This window comes from Macaca mulatta, chromosome 3, assembly GCF_049350105.2.
Source record: "Macaca mulatta isolate MMU2019108-1 chromosome 3, T2T-MMU8v2.0, whole genome shotgun sequence".
Classification (NCBI taxonomy): Eukaryota; Metazoa; Chordata; class Mammalia; order Primates; family Cercopithecidae; genus Macaca; species Macaca mulatta.
The window spans coordinates 160810298-160832391 of NC_133408.1; the positions used below are offsets into that span (position 1 = coordinate 160810298).

At 37.1% G+C, this 22094-nt stretch overlaps 1 protein-coding gene across 8 annotated transcripts in view; it reads left to right on the top strand.

Annotated features, from left to right (window-relative positions):
* CPED1 (cadherin like and PC-esterase domain containing 1) overlaps positions 1-22094 on the top strand; it is a 311005-nt gene that overhangs the window by 47188 nt on the left and 241723 nt on the right. For all 8 annotated transcript variants that reach the window (XM_077997209.1, XM_015134794.3, XM_015134793.3 and 5 more), the window contains one exon: positions 11423-11529. In XM_077997209.1, coding sequence (XP_077853335.1) covers positions 11423-11529 — 107 coding nt within the window. The remainder of the gene's footprint in view (positions 1-11422; positions 11530-22094) is intronic.

Below are 22094 nucleotides of genomic sequence, written 5' to 3' on the forward strand. Positions count from 1 at the left end.
ATTTAAAAATTGCCAGGTATAGTGGTGGGCAGCTGTAGTCCAAGCTACTCAGGAGGCTGAGGCAGGAGGAACACTTGAGTCCAGGAGGTCAAAGTTGCAGTGAGCTGTGATCACACTACTGCACTCCAGCCTGGGAGACAGAGTGAGGCCCTGTCTTTAAAAAAAAAAAAAAAAAAAAAAAAAAAAAAAAAAAAAGGAGAAAGAGCAGGTCTTTTGCTGGGAGATAATGGGTTCAAATTTGTACATTTTCAGCAGGGAATCTCTTCTAGAGTATACTGGAAATGCCTCTTGAAACATAAGAAAGATTAAGAAATGTGAATTTCGGAGCCAATGACAGAAGCAATAGTTAAAACCATATATGTCAATAAAATGCCAAAGGAGATGTTAAATTTAGAGGGAAATAGTAATAAAGGTAAAGGAAAGATAGGGATTTGAAGGGCTGCATGCATTTAAAAAAATTTTATTTCAATAAGTTTCTGGGGAGAAGGTGGTGTTTGGCTACATGAATAAGTAACTTAGTGGTGATTCCTGAGATTTTGGTGCACGCATCACCCAAGCAGTGTACACTGTACCCAATGTGTAGTCTTTTATCCTTCACCACCCCCCACCTTTTTCCCCAAATCCCCAAATTCCAGTGTATCATTCTTATGCCTTTGCATCATAGCAGCTCCCATATAATACTGAGAACATATGATGTTTGGTTTTCCATTCCTGAGTTACTTCATTTGGAATAAAAGTCTCCCAGTTCCATCCAGGTTGCTGTGAATGCCATTATTTCATTCCTTTTTATGGTTGAGTAGTGTTCCATGGCGTGTATATATGTATACACACACACACACACGCACACATATATATAATTTTCTTTATCTACTCATTGATTGATGAGCATTTGGACTGGTTTTATATTTTTGAAATTGCAAATTGTGCTGCTGTAAACATGCTTGTGTAAGTATCTTTTTCAAATAATGATTTCTTTTCCATGGGTAGATACCTAGTAGTGGCATTGCTGAATCAAATAGTAGATCTACTTTTAGGGTTTTAAGGAATCTCCACACTGTTTTCCATAGTGGTTGTACTAGTTTACAATTCCACCAACTGTGCAAAAGTGTTCCCTTTCACTGCATCCATGCCAACATCTATTTTTCTTTTTCTTTTTTGGTTATGGCCATTCTTGCAGGAGTGAGGTGTTATCACATTGTGGTTTTGATTTGCATTTTCCTGATAATTAGTGTTGTTGAGCACTTTTCCATGTGCTTGTCAGAAATTTATATATCTTCTTTTGAAAATTGTCTACTCATGTCTTTGGCACACTTTTGATGGGACTGTTTGTTTTGGTCTTGCTGATTTGTTTGAGTTCCTTGTAGATTCTGGATATTAGTCCTCTGTTGGATGTATACAACATGAAGATTTTCTCCCACTCTGTGGGTTGTCTGTTAATTCTGCTGATTATTTCTTTTGCTGTGCAGAAGCTTTTTAGTTTAATTAAGTCCCTTCTATTTATCTTTGTTTTGGTTGCATTTGCTTTTGGGCTTTTGGTCATGAAGTCTTTGCCTAAGCTAATGTCTAGAAGGGTTCTTTCTGATGTTGTCTTCTAGAATATTTATAGTTTTGGGTCTTAACTTTAAGTCTTTGATTCATCTTGAGTTGATTTTTGTATAACGTGAGAGATGAGGATCCAGTTTCATTCTTTTACATATGGTTTTCCAATTATCCCAGCACCATTTGTTGAATAGGGTGTCCTTTCCACACTTTATATTTTTGTTTGCTTTTTTGAAGGTCAGTTTGCTGTAAGTATTTGGGGTTATTTCTGGGTTCTCTATTCTGTTGTATTGGTGTATGTGCCTATTTTTATATCAGTACCATGCTGTTCTGGTGACTATGGCCTTATAGTATAGTTTGAAGTCAGGTAACGTGATGCCTCCAGATTTGTTCTTTTTACATAGTCTTGCTTTGGCTATGTGGCTCCTTTTTGGTTCCATATGAATTTTAGGATTATTTTTTCTACTTCTGTGAAGAATGATGGTGATATTTTGATGGGAATTGTATTGAATTTGTAGATTGCTTTTGGCAGTTTGGTCATTTTGACAATATTGATTCTACCCATCCATGACCATGGGATGTGTTTCCATTTGTTTGTGTCATCTTTGATTTCTTTCAGCAGGGTTTTGTAGTTTTCCTTATAGAGGTCTTTCAGGTCCTTGATTAGGTATATTCCTAAGTATTATAATTTTTTGGCAGCTATTTTGAAAGGGGTTGAGTTCTTAATTTGATTCTCAGTTTGGTCACTGTTGGTATATTGCAGAGTTACTGATTTGTGTACATTAATTTTGTATCCTGAAACTTTGCTGAATTCATTTACCAGTTCTAGAAGCTTTCTGGATGAGTCTTTAGGGTTTTCTTTTTTCTTTTTTTTTTTTTTTAAATTTATTTATTATTATTATACTTTAAGTTGTAGGGTACATGTGCATAACATGCAGGTTTGTTACATATGTATACTTGTGCCATGTTGGTGTGCTGCACCCATCAACTCGTCATTTACATCAGGTATAACTCCCAATGCAATCCCTCCCCCCTCCCCCCTCCCCATGATAGGCCCCTGTGTGTGATGTTCCCCTTCCTGAGTCCAAGTGATCTCATTGTTCAGTTTCTACCTATGAGTGAGAACATGCGGTGTTTGGTTTTCTGTTCTTGTGATAGTTTGCTAAGAATGATGGCTTCCAGCTGCATCCATGTCCCTACAAAGGACACAAACTCATCCTTTTTGATGGCTGCATAGTATTCCATGGTGTATATGTGCCACATTTTCTTAATCCAATCTGTCACTGATGGACATTTGGGTTGATTCCAAGTCTTTGCTATTGTGAATAGTGCCGCAATAAACATACGTGTGCATGTGTCTTTATAGCAGCATAATTTATAATCCTTTGGGTATATACCCAGTAATGGGATGGCTGGGTCATATGAGACAATCCTAAGTCAAAAGAACAAAGCTGGAGGCATCACGCTACCTGACTTCAAACTATACTACAAGGCTACAGTAACCAAAACAGCATGGTACTGGTACCAAAACAGAGATATAGACCAATGGAACAGAACAGAGTCCTCAGAAATAATACCACACATCTACAGCCATCTGATCTTTGACAAACGTGAGAGAAACAAGAAATGGGGAAAGGATTCCCTATTTAATAAATGGTGCTGGGAAAATTGGCTAGCCATAAGTAGAAAGCTGAAACTGGATCCTTTCCTTACTCCTTATACGAAAATTAATTCAAGATGGATTAGAGACTTAAATGTTAGAGCTAATACCATAAAAATCCTAGAGGAAAACCTAGGTAGTACCATTCAGGACATAGGCATGGGGAAAGACTTCATGTCTACAACACCAAAAGCAATGGCAGCAAAAGCCAAAATTGACAAATGGGATCTCATTAAACTGAAGAGCTTCTGCACAGCAAAAGAAACTACCATCAGAGTGAACAGGCAACCTACAGAATGGGAGAAAATTTTTGCAATCTACTCATCTGACAAAGGGCTAATATCCAGAACCTACAAAGAACTCAAACAAATTTACAAGAAAAAAACAAACAACCCCATCAAAAAGTGGGCAAAGGATATGAACAGACATTTCTCAAAAGAAGACATTCATACAGCCAACAGACACATGAAAAAATGCTCATCATCACTGGCCATCGGAGAAATGCAAATCAAAACCACAATGAGATACCATCTCACACCGGTTAGAATGGCAATCATTAAAAAGTCAGGAAACAACAGGTGCTGGAGAGGATGTGGAGAAATAGGAACACTTTTACACTGTTGGTGGGATTGTAAACTAATTCAACCATTATGGAAAACAGTATGGCGATTCCTCAAGGATCTAGAACTAGATGTACCATATGACCCAGTCTTTAGGGTTTTCTAGGTATACAGTTATATTATCAGCAAGCAGCAACAATTTGACTTACTCTTTGCCAATTTGGGTGCCCTTTATTTCTTTCTTTTGTCTGTTGCTCTAGCTAGGACTTCCAGTACTATGTTGAATAGAAGTGGTGAAAGTGAGCATCCTTTTCTTGTTCCAGTTCTCAGGGGGAATGCTTTCAACTTTTCCCCATTCAGTATAATGTTGGCTGTGGGTTTGCTGTAGATGGCTTTTATTACCTTAAGGCATGTGAGGAGTTGCATGGATTAAGAAGGGGCTTTCAACTTATCGTGTTTCATTCAGCTCACTCCTCTTGGCTGTGACAGTTTCTCAGACTTTCTATTTTTTATGACCTTGACAGTTTTGAGAGGAACTGGTCAGCTATTTTGATGTCCCTCAGTGGGAATTTGCCTGACATTTTTCTCATGATTAGACTAGAGTTATGGTTTGAAGGAGTGTGAACACAGAGATAAAGCATCATCCTTATCACATCATGTCAAGAGTTTGCACTAACCACATGACTTAGCTCTGTTCATGTTAACCTGATTATCTGACTGAGGTAATGTTTGTGAGGTTTTTCCACTATATTCTTTTATTCCCTCTTTCCATATTGAACTATTTGGAAAGGTGTCACCATATGCCATTCACACTACATAACTGTTTTAGAATTATTCTGCATGAGAGATTTGTCTCTTCATCACTATGTATTTATTTATTCAGTCAGTTATTTGCACCATTATGGGTTCAAGGATATTTATTTTCTACTTTAGCTTATAATTAAATATTATTCTATTTATTTAGTTGCCCAGATTGCTCCAGCTCTAATCGTTGACTTAAGTGTGTCTTTGACGTACCTTTATTGTTGCTTTTCTTTGTTTGCTTGTTTGTTTTTGAGCACTTTCTTACTTTCTGACACTGCAACAGTCTAGGCTTATCTTGTGTGTTTCCTGCCCCAACCCTTTAATCAGTGATTCCTCCAACAACATGGTTCCTTTTATCAGAGAATGGTAAATAAAATTAATTATGGGTGCTGTGGTACTGTTCCATAGATGTACTACATGAAGAGTGCAGAGTAAGGAATTGGTTAATGCAACTTGAGAAATTTGGGAAGAGATAGAGGTATTCGCAATGGTTAACTTATATCCAACTAATCTTGTGGTGGAATCATGTATAGACCCTAATTTATCATCAATAAGCTAAATATGTACTCATGAACATAATACTCTGCACTAATCCTGATAAAGGATGGATACGGGTAAATACTTTGTTATTTAATCAGGATTTTATAATTTAGTTGTGAAAAGAAGGGTAATACAAATGAACAGTGAACAGATAAAATATCCTCACATATTATATTATAAAGGAATATTATAAATTACTAAAAAATGAGACACCTTTAGTACTTCACCTTAAAGAAAAGAAACTCAGGAAATCATCCTTGTTGTATCCTTATGGAATATGATAGTTTAATATTGTGAATAAGTAAATGAGGCTTGGCTTTTGTAGCTTTATATTCTAGAAGCTCTTGGACAAGTTTATTTCCCAAACTATACTTTACAAATCTGTTCTGCTTCAAATTAATGTGTAAGTGTTTACAGAAAATTTCCAATATGTAAAGCACTGGAATCTCCCATTTGTTTTTATAATTTAAGCACAATGAGTTATTAACTTTGTTCTTCTCATGTTTATTTCTCCTCTTTTATCCTTACCAGCTAAGAACCAAAATCAGATTTATTTCATTTTTTAAAAACTAATGTTTTTCTATTATTCTATTTTAAATTATAGAATATAATTTCAATATACTTGCTTTTGATTTAATTATAATTGTTTGCCGTTCACGTGCAGTTATTCACTGATTTACTCATTTATATATTTTACAAATACGTGGCAAATGCTTTATATTTCAGCCACTATTTTAGGTACTGAGAATCTAGCAGTGAACAAAATAGATATAGCCTCTGCCCTCATGGAGCAGACATTCAAATTGGGGAAACCATAATAAACAAATACAGAAATATATATATATATATATATACACAGATTATATATATATATCTATATAAAATCTGTGAGACAGTGGTAAATACTATGGAAAAGAAGAAAGCAGGAATAGACTTAATATTGTTAAATTTTTATTAAGTGTGCCAGAAAATTAAAGTTGTCATTCCTTGAGAATAAACAGCATTTGATGCTAGTATGAATGATGCTATCTCAGAGTTCTCTGTTGTTCTCTGGATTAAATTATGGAACTTGCAGATGTTATCAGTGAAGGAGGTCATTTGTGAGTCAGGAAATGAGTGTTTGCTTTATGGCAGCCTGTCTATGAGAAACTGGAAATATTCTAAAGGCAGCCTCACTCCTTATTGCAGATACTTGATTTTAAAACAAAACCAAACAAAAACTTCTAAAAATTGCTCTTTTAACACGAACAGATGTTAGCTGGTTTCTGAGAACACTTAGAGAAGGATAAAAACTGTAGTCAGTGCCATTTTATATCTGAATTAATTGATCTGGATCCTGACATTTCCTTCCAAAATTGTCTGAGAAGTTTGTGTCTTTTCCAGAGATAACACTATGAAGGCATAAGAGTGATTCGTGTTATCAGCAGTTTTGCTTCTGAGAGTTTGGGAGGTGCCTGTAGGTTTTTCACATTTCTGTAATTCTGAGATGGGGACTGGAGCATCCACATCCTGTTTTCCTAGAATTATGCCCTATGACCTTTCTATTTAAGACCTTGGTAAGCCTGATCAGGAAGTTCTGGTTTCTCTGCTACAGGGAAAGAAATAATTTTAACAGTTAAAAAAAAAAAAAAAAAACTAAGAAAGTTTTAGGGATATATTTTCAAAAATAGATAGAGTTCAGGTACATATTTCTAGTTCCCGAGTACCTGTGAGGTAAATACTAGCTCCTTTTGTATAGGAAGATTTAACTTTGATTACCAGTGGTATTGCCAATAGTATGATGGGGCACAATACCTAGGTGAGGGTCTAGGGATACCTGAGTTATACCTGCTGTAGTTATTTCTTCCTCCGAGCTTCCAAAGAAAAACAGATGCACTGGACAGTGGAGAGAAAGGCTAGAGTTGGATAATTTCTGTGTCTGTTTCCTCACATGTAAAGTACATGTAATAACACGTAAAAATTGTTTCTACTCCACAGGGTTGTTGGAAATATTACATAAATTAATACATGTAAGGCATCAATAGCTAAATTTATTTGTTGCTTCCCTGTTTTCAAAGGAGATAATGGTGTAATGTTCAAGGACATGGCCACTAGAACTAGTTGTTTGTATCCAAATTCTCTTCCCACCACTAACTGGAAGGGTGACCTTGGGGAAGTTATTTAACCTTTCTGTGCCTGTAAAAAATAGAATAATCATATAAAATAGATTATTGTATGGGATAAATGAGATAATACAAATACGTGGAACAATATTTGGCACATTGTAAGTTCTGAAGTACTGTTAGCTGTTGACATCATTGTTACTACTATTTCTACTACTCATTTATTCGTAGTGGCTTTGGCCCCCAAATCCTAATGCAGTATTCTAAAGAGCAAGGCTAAATCATATAGGCATGTCCTTTTCCCCATGCCAGGAGAACCTAAGAAGTCACTATCCAAATTGACCAGGGGCTTTGCCTATTTTCAGCTAACACAAATCTGATGTCTTAGCACTTCTTACTCTAATGTCAACCTTCTCGGTGCAGAAAAAGCACATTGAGTAGACACAAACAACGAGCATTTACTCCAGTGCTTAGAAAGAGCCTGTCCTAGGCCATTTACAAGTATGGCAACAGCCTTGAGACAGGCGCAACATGGAAAACAGTCTAATGAGAGAGTGAATGAAAAAGAGGTGAGGCAAGGCCCAAGCAGGAGCAGATTCTGAGCCACTTTTGCACCCAAACTGGGAAGAAGAGATGTAAGAAAAAAAGATGATCAGAGACCACTCTTGATTTTTCCAGGCTCTGAAAGGAAAGAACCCTAAGAGTTGCAGCCCTTACCACCTTTAATGTAACCAACAAAATGTCCTTGGAGTTGAATGACCTTCCCCAATCTTATGGAATAGCATGATAAATCTAGAGATCAAAGGGTAGATTCAAACATCCCTCTAGGACTAATTAACCAAATAGCAGTTTGCCTGATGTTATCTTAATAAAACCAATTTATCTAATGAACAACTCTAATTCATTAAAAGCTAATACACGGAACATCAATTTGTCAAATGGCCAGCTCATGGAAACGTGGAACACTATTGTTTTATGCCAGGTCTAGAATGGTGTGCTGCTATCAGAGATAGAGCCCAAGCAGAGTTAGGGCCAGGTGTGGGGGTAACAGACCACGGCAAACTGGAGAACATGTGGGGAGTGGCTCCAGCCAGTCACTGCCTTGTAGGATATGGACCCAGTGTTACCAGAGCTTCCAAGTTTTCAAATAAAGGCTGAAATTGGAATTTTCTATGTGAATTGTGCTGACATTTGCATTTTGGCAAATACTTAAAACAAAAACAAAACAAACGCTGTGCAGGCCAGGTGTATCCCGTCTGAGGGCTTGACTTGCCTGTGTGCTTTTAGTTTACAGTCGCTGCTGGAGACCTAGGGCATTGGCCTCCTAAATGCTCATGCTTTCAGCTGTGAAATGTGGCTCCAAAGTCCCACAATATATAGTAATTTGTCATTGTGCTGAGGTACAAATTTGTATCCCAAATGCTCCAAGGCTAACTTCTCAATGTGATTTACTTAGCTAGTGAAAGTGCTTTGATCTCGGCCCAGTTTCTACATTTCAATGTGGTTTTAGGGTTTCTTTAACTAAATTTTAATACATGGTACCTCTCATGAAACAAGTAAAACTTCATTAAAAAAAGAAAAAGGGCTTTGGAAAGCAGGGGAGGGAGTTGACTTCCAATGTTGGAAATACAAATGAAGACAAAGTGAGAAGGTCTACTAAATGTGTAACTAGGAAATAGCTTTGGGGACATTGAGGTGGGATTCAATGTGGGTAACAGTGAGGGTTTTGAGTGGAAACAATCAGCGTTTTTAAACTGTGCTAGCAAGCATTCGGGAAGAAGGTGTATGAAGATATTACTTGAAATTTCAGTTACACTTTACTTCATTTTAAGAGGAGATTTGTGGACTATACACTATTTTTAAATTATTAATTTAAAATATTAATTAAACATCTTTGAGCGATGAGGGGGTCACCCTTATGAATGCCAAAAAGCTGTGTAATGCTGTGTAAGTTATTTTACTTTCTCCCACTTTGTTTTTAATTTGATCCCTCAAAGAGATTGTTGAGGGCAGTGACTTTCTGCTCTTTTTTCTTTTCTATTTACTTTCATACTTTGAGTACAATGTTCTGTTCATAGAAGATTCTTAATAAATTCAATGCTTTGAATTATTTAAATGTGTCTTTCCATTTTAAACATTTATGGCTTAAATATATATTTCTATCAACTCTAGAAATGATGTATGTGCCTTCAATAGTGAAGAAGGGTATGCTTTAGACGTGGAGGAATATAAAACTTACACCGAGACCAAAACGCCGCAGGTCATGATTTGAAATCGCTCTTTGCATATCTTTATCTTCTTAAAATATTTAGTTGGGAATCATGACAGGAAGTTTCTTCTAGGGTTCTAGCATTTCCTGGGCTAGAAATGATATAGAATAAAACAGTCTTTGTGTTTTGCTTTGAATCCAAATCAAAAAGTTTGGGATGAAAAAGTCAGATGCACTTTTAAAATAAAGTATTGGAATCATCATATAGTATTTGGTTTTGTCTATAGGAATCGATGGGAAATTTTCTTGAAAGTGAGAGTGTATGGAACAGGGTAGATCTTGCAAGCCTAAGGCCGTGTTGCTACATGATGAGATTTCTCTCATCCCCAAATCAGCTGCTGCTCCTCTCCTTGCACCTTTGCCTTATTGTGCTGTCTTCCAGCATCTTGAGATACATCAGACAAACAGAGACGTTCTAGGACAAGAGCTTGATTCAATTGCCTGGACTCCTTTGTTGGTAGAAGGTTTCCCTTCCAGCAACAGGACAATTAAAAACAGGGGAACCAGTAGCCCAGACAGCACAGGACTTGTGAAGTTGAAAAGCACAGGACTTGTGATTGGTGGGGAGTGAAATTTCATTTCTAATTGTCATAGATACCTCTTCCTTATTAATACTTTTCTTGTAAAGCTGTTTTTTGGAAATATTATGCTTCTCAAGTGAGAAATTCTGAAAAAATTTGAAAAGAGAGGTATTAAAGAAGTTGGTTGCTTCTAGGCTTTTTAGAAGCTACTAGACCTAATGCAGGAGATGACTGGTGAGGTCTGGCATGAATAATCACTCGAATATTTATCCCATGATTGATCAACAAAAGAGGTGATATATATAGGAATTGCTTAATTGTTTTTTGAATTGGATTTTCATCCAAAATAAGGACTATTTCCTAAGTAATACCAGTTCATTTAGACATTACCCAGTGGGGTTTTTTTCTGGTTATTTTTGAGATGCCTATTTTTATATTGTCTCTGAATAACATTAAAAATTGAAATACATTTCTTCTGTTGCTTTTATTTTTGCTTTTTCTCCATGAGGTAATGTGTTTACCATGCTCTCAAGGAGTAGTTATTCATGCATTATTCAAGAAATATTTTTAAAGCACCAATTATACGTAGGGCATGTGATCTATATCTGTATCTATATGTAGATTTAGATATATAGATATATAGCAATATATATAACAATATATATAAAATCAAAGCGAATAAAGTTACACAAATGTTAACTTTAAAATGTTTAGAGATTAGGCAAGAATGTACCCTTCTGAGATTATTTTGGCAAGTTCGTATGATTTATTGGCAAAGAGTTTTGTTCTTGGTGAAATAGCTGAAATATCATTTGCTTTCACCCGTGTTATACTCCACAGTTTGAACTGAACTCTGCTGTGTATAACTAGATTACAAATTTCTTTTATGCAAAACCTGTTGTTTTTATTTTCATTGAATTTTATTTTCTGCCTATTACATTTTCTTTTATGAAACATTACAAACGTAAATTTGATATTTGACGTTTAGATCTGTGAAAAATAGTGGGAGTATCCAAGCCTGGAACAAAATATTTGATGTTTTCACTTCTTATCATTATTTGATTTCACAACTTTCTTCTATCTTAAAAGATTTTATTATTTTTCCTCCCAAATCTATAAAAAAGACTTTATTAATTTTTAAAATAAGTGATTTAAGGTATTCTAATTTCAATCTTTTAAATGAATTTTATGTCTTTAGACAATTAAATTTTCTATAGAATAGAATACTAAATATAGAAATATTAGAACTTCCAAAATTTAAAATTTGAATTTTAGTTATTTTATTGACTTTTTGTCTTAAGTATATTTGAGATCATTTACTTGTGTTTTAGAATTTAACTAATTACATTTTTTATCTGAAGATTTAAATATTGCCTTTAAAATATCTGATGAAAACTTATTTGTTTTGAATATTCTTTTGCTTTTAGGTGATCTGGGCTCTTGGGATCTGCTCATTTGCCTGTCTTCTAAGAAAGCAAAAGGAAAACCCTGCATATCCAAGGAGGTCATGTGCCAGTTAGGTTTACATCAAAAGGTAAATACTCTCAAAATGTGCACAGATTTTATCAAGCCTACAGATATTAACACTGGTATTTCCTGGTCTATAATGTTTAAGAGTCTTACAGAATTAGCATTATTATATCTATGGAGAATCTGCCAACTGGCCATGCCTTATATACTTTACCATAAAATAGTCACCACTTTCTGTTTGATAAGATCTCCCTCAGCTTCGGCTGCTGCAGATACTGTTGTTTTACTCAGCAAGACCCAACTTTAACTAGAAGTCTGTAGCCTATGAAGTGTTGCTTAATCTGACCACTTGTTCACCGAAGTGGTAAAGTCTTTATTTTTTAGATGCCTGTTCTAATTTTTTCTAACTTAAGTTGGTATCTTAAGTTACAATAAAATTAAAAAAATTTCTAATTACCTTTTAAAATTGACATTTAGTACTTACTGTTTATATTGTGTGAACTTTTATAAATGGTTTTAGAAAACTTAACTAAAAATTATCCAATGTTTACCATGTGCTAGTCACTGTGCTGGAAAATTTACATATTGTTGATACCTGCAACAAATCTGTAAGAAAAGTGCCAAATCCAATAGCTCCTATACTGCCCCTAACTGGAGATGGAGTATTGTACCCAGATCACTTGATATTCCTACAATTCACCATCTAGATAACTCCTTTTTTCTAACTCTTCACTTTTTTGGCATTTGGGCTGAGCACACGCTTTTGTGACTCTATGTACATCTCTGGCCATTCCTCCTCTGTTGTCCTTATAATCAACTTTTCTCTGCCCATTCTTGGAATGCCTGTGTTGCCTAACACCAATCCTGAAATTTCAACAACCATTTGTAGTTGAGATTCCAAAATCTACCTAAGGTACAGAGCACTTTCCCAGGCTTCGGGCTTGAATATGCAACAGGCTGCTGAACATCCGCATTTGGATGTCCCACAGACATATCAAACTCAACCTGGCGAAAACTGACTCATTCCTTTCCTCAGTAAATTCTCTTCTGCTCTAGTGTTCAGAAGCTTCAGAGCTTCTGTTTTGTTTGTTATAAGCAGAATCACCCAGTCTATCATCTCCCAAGATAGAAATTACCCACTTTGTCATCTGCTAAGATAGAAGGGCCACCACTGTCGAGCCCTTCCTTCTTCTTTCTTGGCATTGACCTTCTATCGATTGCCAATACTGCTGAATTTAACCCCTTAACATGTTTTTTGTCTTCTGTTTTTGTTTTGTTTTTTGAGACAAAGTCTCCCTCTGTCACCCAGGCTGGAGTGCAATGGCATGATCTCACCTCACTGCAACTTCCGCCTCCCAGGTTCAAGCAATTCTTGGGCCTCAGCCACCCAAGTAGCTGGGATTACAGATGTGCACCACCATGTCTGGCTAATTTTTGTATTTTTAGTAGAGATGGGGTTTTGCTGTGTTGACCAGGCTGGTCTCGAACTCCTGGCTGTTAGGCAGGAATCTAGACCCAACATGGTGGTATCACCCAGCATGGCAGGCCCTTTGTTAGGACTTCCCGCCCTTCACTTCCTGCTAAGACTTTCAGCGTGCCAAAAAAGCCCACCTCCGCCAAAAAACCCCCACTCTGTGCAAGCTCCTGGACACATCATTCCTCAGAAACCGAAACCTACAAACCCCACCTACTTCGCCCTATAAAAGGCCCCCGATACCCACCCCGAGGGCGACTTCCTCGGCCTTCCTCCTAGGAGACCGGTGAACCTTGCCCACAAGCCCAGTAAAGGCTACCTCTGTTCTCATCTGCCTCATGTCTTCTTGCTTGGCTCCCCATTACATTACACTGGCCTCATGTGATCTACCCGCCTTGGCCTCCCAAAGTCCTGGGATTACAGGCCTGAGCCACCATGCCAAGCCTACCTCTAAACATTTCTCACATCTGTCATCTATTCTCTGTACTTACTACCTTTATTCTGGTCAGATAATCATCATCTCTTACCTGGGTTATTGCTAAATCTTCCTCAATGGTTTTCCTGAAGCGAATATTTTACCCCTGAAATCTATGCTACTCACAATTATGAGATGAAAAATATAAAATGGTGAACTTGCCTTTTTACATCTATGCTTGAAATCTTGAATGGCTTCTCATCAATCCTAGAATAAAGTCTTAGTATTTGCTTTGTATTAGGCTTCTGGGAAGAATTAAATGCCATACTCATAAAGGTGTATCTGAAGACAAACTAATGAAGAAACTATTTACAGAAGTTTTGGCAGGGTAAAATAAAGTAAAAGGCCTAGTGAGGCGCTCAGGAACCAGCAACATTATAAAAGTTTTACCACACTGGGTTGTAGGAGGGATGTGTAAAAGGAATGGTGTAGCCAGAATCTCATAAGAGCTGGAACCAAGAAGGAGGTGTCCTTGGAAAGGTGCCGTAAACTTAGGGGAGTGTAGCCTTTGCCATATCACAGACCTGCAGAGAGGAAGCCTTGCGGATAAACACCCCACCTCTCTCTACTCCCACCCTCCAATCTCTTGCCAATGCCTCCCATTGGTCCAACCTAACTGCTAGTCAAAGGGCAAGAGATTCTCTGTGATGCCACCCACAAAAGTCAGCCTCTTGGGGAACAGAGCAGGCGGCCCAGTCCTGGAGGACCAAGTGGTGACTATTTAGCACAATAAGCTAGTCAAGGTTTTTTGCGAATGGCTTTTGCCTAACAGTACCCTTCTCTTATATCTTTCTAACTGGGTGTCATGCTGCAAATGATATGAAACTGCTTATTATTCTCTAAACCCTGGTGCTGTTTTCTGTCACATACCTTTATTCTTAGTGTTTTCTCTGCCTGAAAGGCTCTTTCTCAGTCCTCTTTACCTCAGTGATTTTCAACCAGGGAGAGATTCTGTCTCCTCTAGTAATATTTGGCGATGTCTAGAGATATTTTTGGTTTTGTCACATGTAGGGGGGATGGTTGGTACTGGCATTGTAGGTTAAAGTCAAGGATGCTGCTAAATATTGTATAATGCCCACAACAAATAATTGTGTGGTCAAATATGTTCATAGTGGCAAGGTTGAGAAACCTTGATGTGGTCCCTTGCCTTAAAGTCAGCGCTTAAGTCTGTTACACTCAGCACCACTATCACCCCAGAAGCTCCAAAGCTTTTGTTTTGTTGGTTATAAGTGGAATCACCCACTTTGTCATCTCCTAAGATAGAAATCTGGTCTTCACCCTCGAGCCCTTCCTCTTCCTTGTCATCTACAATTGCCAATACTATGGAATTTAACCTGTAAATATTTCTCAGATCTGTTATCTATTCTCTGTACTTACAACCTTTATTCTGCTTACCTGGATTGCAGGCAGGGCTTCCTGGCCTTTCTCTTCCTAGATATTCATACAAATCCTCAAGCATATCTCGAATTCTATACTTATCACATGGTTCATTTTTTTTTTTTTTTGTCATCCGCAAATACACGTCAGGCTCCACCAGCTAATGAGGACAAATGAGGTCACATTGGCATTAGTATTGATATTTTGGGGCAATACAGGGTTTTTTTTGTTTTTTTTTTTTTTGTTTTTTTTTGAGACAGAGTTTCACTCTTGTTGCCCAGGCTGGAGTGCAATGGCACGATCTTGGCTCACTGCAACCTCCGCCTCCCAGGTTCAAGTGATTCTCCTGCCTCAGCCTCTGGAGCAGTTGGATTACAGGCGTCTGCCACCACGCCCAGCTAATTTTTTGTATTTTTAGTAAAGACGGGGTTTCATCATGTTGGCCAGGTTGGTCTTGAACTCCTGACCTCAGGTGATCCACCCGCCTTGGCCTCCCAAAGTGCTATGATTACAGGCATGAGCCACCATGCCTGGCTCGCCTGCAATACAGGTTTTGTTTGTTTGTTTGAGATTAGAGTCTTGCTCTGTCACACAGGCTAGAGTGCAGTGGCCGATCTCCACTCACTGCAACCTCCAGCTCCGGGTTCAAGCGATTCTCCTGCCTTGGCCTCCCCAGTAGCTGGGATTACAGGCACATGCCACCACAGCCAGCTAATTTTTGTATTTTTAGTAGAGATGAGGTTTCACCATCTTGGCCAGGCTGGTCTCAAACTCCTGACCTTGTGATCCATCCGCCTCTGCCTCCCAAAGTGCTGGGATTACGGGCATGAACCACCATGCCTGGTCACAGGTTTTCTTAAGAAGCTTTCTGGTGGGTCTCAGCAGCTTGGGCGGCGAGAGGAGCGGCAGCGGCCAGGCAGCCCCGCTTCGCAAAGGCTCTCAGTGCGACGAGGCCTGCAGGCACCTGGCATGCGCCCTCCTCGTCACCAGGATGCCCAAGAGGAAGGACATGAAGGGACCACCAAGAAAGAGCCCAAGAGGAGATTGGCGCAGTTGCCAGCTAAACCTGCTCTCGCAAAAGGGGAAGCGAAGCTGAAAAATGCAGCAGCGAAGGATACATCTTCAGACAAAAAAGTGCAAACAAAAGGGAAAAGGGGAGCAAAGGGAAAACAGGCCAAAGTGGCAAACTAAGAAACTCAAGAAGATTTACCTGCAGAAAACAGGGAAATGAAAACTGAGGAGAGTCCAGCCTCTGATGAAGCAGGAGAGAAAGAAACCAAGTCTGATTAATACCGTATACCATGTCTTATCAGCGGTCCCTTTCTCTCTTCTTGTGCAATCCAGAGGACTATTTCTTATCAATTATTTTGTAAATGCAAGTGTTTTAGTAGCTCTAGAAACATTTTTAAGAAGGCGGGAATCCCACCTCATCCCATTTTTTAAGTGTAAATGCTTTTTTTTAGAGGTGAAATCATTCGCTGGTTGTTTATTATTATTATTATTTTGGTACAACCAGAAAATAGTGTGGGACATTGAATTATGGGAGACTTTGACTGTCTCAGGTGTCAGCTTAACATTCCATAGATGGGGGGTTAGATTTTATATCCTATAATACAAAGCATATTAAATGGCAATCTGGAGTCAGTCCTGCATTTAATGTCTTGAACATTTTTAATTACTTCTATTTCCTTGTTGTTTTTTAGTAGAATTGTTTCCTAAAGAAAATCGCTCCTTGATCACGGCTCTCCCTGTCGGAATTGTGTGCACGCTGTAAGATCTTTGATTGTGGCAGTCCTGTTTTCCTAATAACTTTGTTACTGTGCTGTGAAAGATTACAAATTTGAATATGTAGCGTACATGCTATTCAGTTGTGAATTGGTGAGACGTATATAACAGCTTATTAGCATGTGAAGATACCGATAGCCTCTTAAGGAAAATTTGCTTCCAAATTTTAAGGGGGAAAGTCGCTGGAATAACTTTAAAAAAGAATTACAATACATGGCTTTTTAGATTTTTGGTATGTGTGTTAAGAATTGTGTACAAATTTAAATGTCTGTACTGATCCTCAACCAGTAAAATCTCAATTATGAAAGAAAAAAAAAAAAAGCTTTCCCATCTATTTCCCTCGCAGGTGTCTTCCATGTACTTAGAAACAGTGTTTTTGGTATGCTGTTTCAGACCATTACACCAAATATATTGAAGAACACTCCATGCTACTTTCGCTGTCAATCATGGCTCCTGTGACAGTTATGTTCCCAGCCTGGGGTGCAAAATCTCTCCCCACAGCTGTAAAATTTTGAGACACCCAAAGTCCGTGCATTCATCAGTCCTATATGAATTGAAACTAGACTTTGTTCAGTATACATTAAAGAGAACATTATTCTATTTAACTCAGTTCTTCACTTTGTTTCCTGAGCCCCAAAACGTATGGTTGGTACCTGGACAACACAAAGTCACACATAAAAACTCTTCCCGTGACTCTTCTGTCCCTTCTCCTCGGGCTTTTGTGGTCAACTCTTGCACCATCACTCACTAGCTAAAGGATTTTGGTCACATTATTTAATCTCTGTAGCCTTCAGCGTCTTTTCCTGCAATAAGAAGGCATTAGACACTGGACAGTCTCCAAGACACTTGCGGGTTTTAGGTTTGCATGAGTCACTGGAGATGAGTGGAATATGTGAAGAGAAGAGAGCAGAACGGATCAGCCAGTGATGGCAATGTAGAAGGCGAGAAGGGGGTTATGGGTGAAATAGGTAGAGAAGGAAATTATAAAGTATAATGTCAGTTGTGCTGGGATTCTCCTTTTAAATTTAATTTTTTATTGTTTTTGGAGACAGAGTCTCACTCTGTCTCTCAGGCTGGAGTGCAGTGGCGCAATCTTGGCTCACTGCAACTGCGGCCTCCTGGGTTCAAGTGATTCTCATGCTCAGCTTCCCAAGTAGCTGGGATTACAGGCATGCACCGCCACACCTAATTTTTTTTTTTATTTTTAGTAGAGACTGAGTTTTGCCATGTTGGCCAGGCTGGTCTTGAACTCCTGGCCTCAAGTGATCCGCCCCCTTGACCTCCCAAAATGCTCGGATTACAGACATGAGCCACTGTGCCTGGCCTTAATTTTTAATTTTGACATAATTTTAGACTTACAGAAAAATTGCAATGATAGTACAAAGATTTTTCCAAATACCTTTCACTGAGCGTACTTTAATGTTAAATCTCACATACACATGATACTTTCATCAAAACTAAGAAATTAATATGGATACAAACTGTTAACTCAATCATAAATGTTATTCAGATTGCATCTTTAAAAAGAAAAAAAAGTTTGCCCCTTTTCTGCTCCAAGAACCTATCTAGTACCCCTCATTGCATTGAGTTTTCATATCTCCTTACTCTCCTTCAATCTGATGCAATGTTTTTTTCTTTCATGACCTTGACATATTTGAAGAGTACTGGTCAGGTATTCTGTAGAATGATCCTCAATTTGGATTGGTCTGATGATTTCTTCATAAGGTTATGAATCATTAGCAAGAATTTCATGGAAGCAGTCTACCCTTCTCAGTGTAAAATATCAAGGGGCATATGATGTCCTTGTCTCTTGTTACTGGTGATGTTCACCTTGATCACTTGGCTAAGGTGGTGTTTGTTGGACTTTTTCCCTATATAATTAATAAACATCTTGGGAGATAATATTTTGAGACTGTACAAAGATCCTGCTTTTCCTTAAATTTTGCCTACGAATTTTAGGATCCAGAGGTGGATCTTGCTCACAACAATTTTTATTCTGGTGTTCTAATGGCGATTTTCGATTTCTCTTATTACTTTCATAATTATTAATTGAAATTCCTCTGTAAGGAAGAGCTAGTCTTTCTCCTGCATTTATTTATTCAATAATTTGTTTATGTCAGTATGGACTAATGGATATTTGTTGTATTCTATGGGTTACAAATCAGTACTATTGTTATTAATTTTTTGTTGTTGCTCAAATTGTTCCAGCTTTGGTCATTGAGAGCTTATTCATGTTGGCTCCTGGCTCTTTTGACATGTCACGTGTTCTTTTCTTGGACACTTCCTTATTGTTTAGCACCTTGAGACACTCCAAATTCATCTTGCATTTTTCCTGTGCCAGGCTGGAATTAACCATTTATCCAGAAACCCCATTCCTGTTATTGCAGAATGATATTTAAAAACAAAGATCTGGGTACTAGGTGTGCCCATTGCTACTGGGGTGTCATTGAGTTTGGGCTCTCTCAGCAGAGAGAGCTTGGACATGTCTGTATGTATATTAATCCATGCAAACATACACTTGTATTTATTTCTGTGTCTGTCTCTATATGTACATATTAAAAAGCTGATTCTTACCATACCCCTGTTTGCTATCCAACACCACAAGGTTTATTATAGCTTTATGCTGTCCTCATTTGTAACTTCTTTCTCAGATAGTGAGAAAATTTGATCTCATTTACATCATATTTCCCTATTTGTTTAACCCTAGCATACACATACATTAGTTTCAGAATTATTAACCTATACCCCTGTGAGAAACAAATTTACTAATAAAAGTGAATGTTTTGTGTGTGGTCTTTTTGCCTAATAATATTCAGTCAAAATATTATTTTCTGGAGGTAGGGCATATCTTTTTTCCTTGCTCCCTTCGCTGTGGCTATGTCACTCAGTAATATAGTTAGGGTCATTTGCTGCAATTTATATATTATTCGAGTCCCCAACCTCCACCCCCACTGCAAATCAGGGTTGAGTTTTCTTTTTAAATTTACATGTAGTAAAATTCATTATTTGTGGTTTATAGCTCCATGGGTTTTGACAAATGCATAGTTATGTATGCATCCTCACCCCTCAGTCATGGCAGAATGGTCCCATTATCTCCAAAATTCACTTGTTCTGCACCTTTGAAGTCATCCCCTCCTGTGATCCGTACCCTTAACAGTCACCACCAACTTATTTTCTGTCCCTATTTTTTGTTTGTTTGTTTGTTTTTGGTTTGTTTGTTTGTTTTAAATAGAAGGTCATATGAGTAGAGTCATATAATTTGGAGCATTTGGGGTCTGGCTTATTTCACCTTAGCAAACTCATTTCAGATTCATCCCTGTTGTGTCAATTAGTTTATTCCTTCTTATTGCTGAATAAGATTCCATTTTATGGTCGTACCACAGTCTGTTTATTCATTCACAAGTTAAAAGACATCTGGATTTGTTCCAGTTTATGGCCATGATGAATAACACTTGCCATAAACATTTGCATACAGGTTTCTGTATGAATATAACTTTTTCTCTCTTAAGGGTGATTCATATGGTAAATATATGTTTAACTTTAAGAAACTTTAAAAACAATTTTAAATTTAAAAATTTAAAAAATGTTTTAACTTTAAGAAGCTGCCCAAAGTTTCTATAAATATGGCAAGTTGCAGTTCCTTTTATTTAAAAAATAGAGAAAGTCAACTCGTCAGCACCCATCAACTCGTCATTTACATCAGGTATAACTCCCAATGCAATCCCTCCCCCCTCCCCCCTCCCCATGGTAGGCCCCGGTGTGTGATGCTCCCCTTCCCGAGTCCAAGTGATCTCATTGTTCAGTTCTCACCTATGAGTGAGAACATGCGGTGTTTGGTTTTCTGTTCTTGTGATAGTTTGCTAAGAATGATGGTTTCCAGCTGCATCCATGTCCCTACAAAGGACACAAACTCATCCTTTTTGATGGCTGCATAGTATTCCATGGTGTATATGTGCCACATTTTCTTAATCCAGTCTGTCACTGATGGACATTTGGGTTGATTCCAAGTCTTTGCTATTGTGAATAGTGCCGCAATAAACATACGTGTGCATGTGTCTTTATAGCAGCATGATTTATAATCCTTTGGGTATATACCCAGTAATGGGATGGCTGGGTCATCTAGTACAATGGTACATCTAGTTCTAGATCCTTGAGGAATCGCCATACTGTTTTCCATAATGGTTGAAAGCAGCACACCAACATGGCACAAGTATACATATGTAACAAACCTGCACGTTATGCACATGTACCCTAGAACTTAAAGTATTAGGAAAAAAAAAAAGTGCCTAAAATAAAAATTCTAGCTTGTTAAGTATAAAAAAAAAATTAAAAAAATAAAAAAATAAATAAAAAATAGAGAAAGTCACACATGAAAAATTTCCTGCCTTCAGGGTTACCTTTACAGTAAATTAATTTTTTAATCTTTCTGTAAGCATATCGTTTATTTCATGCTTTTATCTGATTGTGAAGCAATATTTACATAGCTATCACAATAGTTAATTATACTAAATGTGGGTATATTACACAAACACTAACACAAATTACAGGTGTGACATAAAATATAATTATATGTGTAAAATATACATATAATAAATAATTATGTATATAATTATACATTCATATAGTTCAGTTTTTTCTGTTGTCACTAGTAAAAATTCACTCTATTATTTGTTGATCACAAGGTCCATAGTCAACACTTTGTTTTAATGAATGACTTGAGCAGCAAAGCCTATAAAGCACATTTATTTAAAGACAATTGTTTTATAGAGATGTTTTGGAAACTGTTTTAGAAAATACAATTTCTCTCAGAAATAAATAGAAGTACAATTGTTTCCTGGATATTTCAAAAAAGAAGAAACGAAAAATAGAAACAAAAAAAATCAAAATTTTAAATGTGTTTTATCTAATAATTCTATTTCTCGGAATTTACATATTATTCTTTCTGGTCAGAGGATTGAACAATGATTATGCTAATAGTGTTACTTATTATAGTAGAAAATTGGAACCAAAGTAAGTATTTTCGAAAAAAATGCACATGAAACATGATTAATCAAATGCACATGATACATGATTAATCAAATGGAAATGCTCCTAATATGAGTAAAATAAGCAAATCAGAAAACAGTTTATATGTTCCAAATCCAAATTGTGTTTCTAAATATATGTAGAAAAATACTGAGTAACTAAAATGTTGTGTTTCTAAATATATGTAGAAAAATACTGAGTAACTAAAATGTTAGGAATGGTATTTCTTTCTGGTTGGAAAAATTGTGAGTGATTATTGTTTTCCTCTTTACATGTAACTAAATATTCTATCATATGTATATGTTAATTCTACCATCAGGAAAAATACTGTTTTAAGTAAGGGCAATCCCCTACTTAAAATAAGTTTACCCTGCTAATTCTTATAAAAAAAGAAAAAACAACAAACATTCATAGTTGAATTGATCTGGCAGTTGGATGAGGCAATACCATTATTTTCTATTCGTGTAAGTATGCAAGTTGTGAATCACTGCTT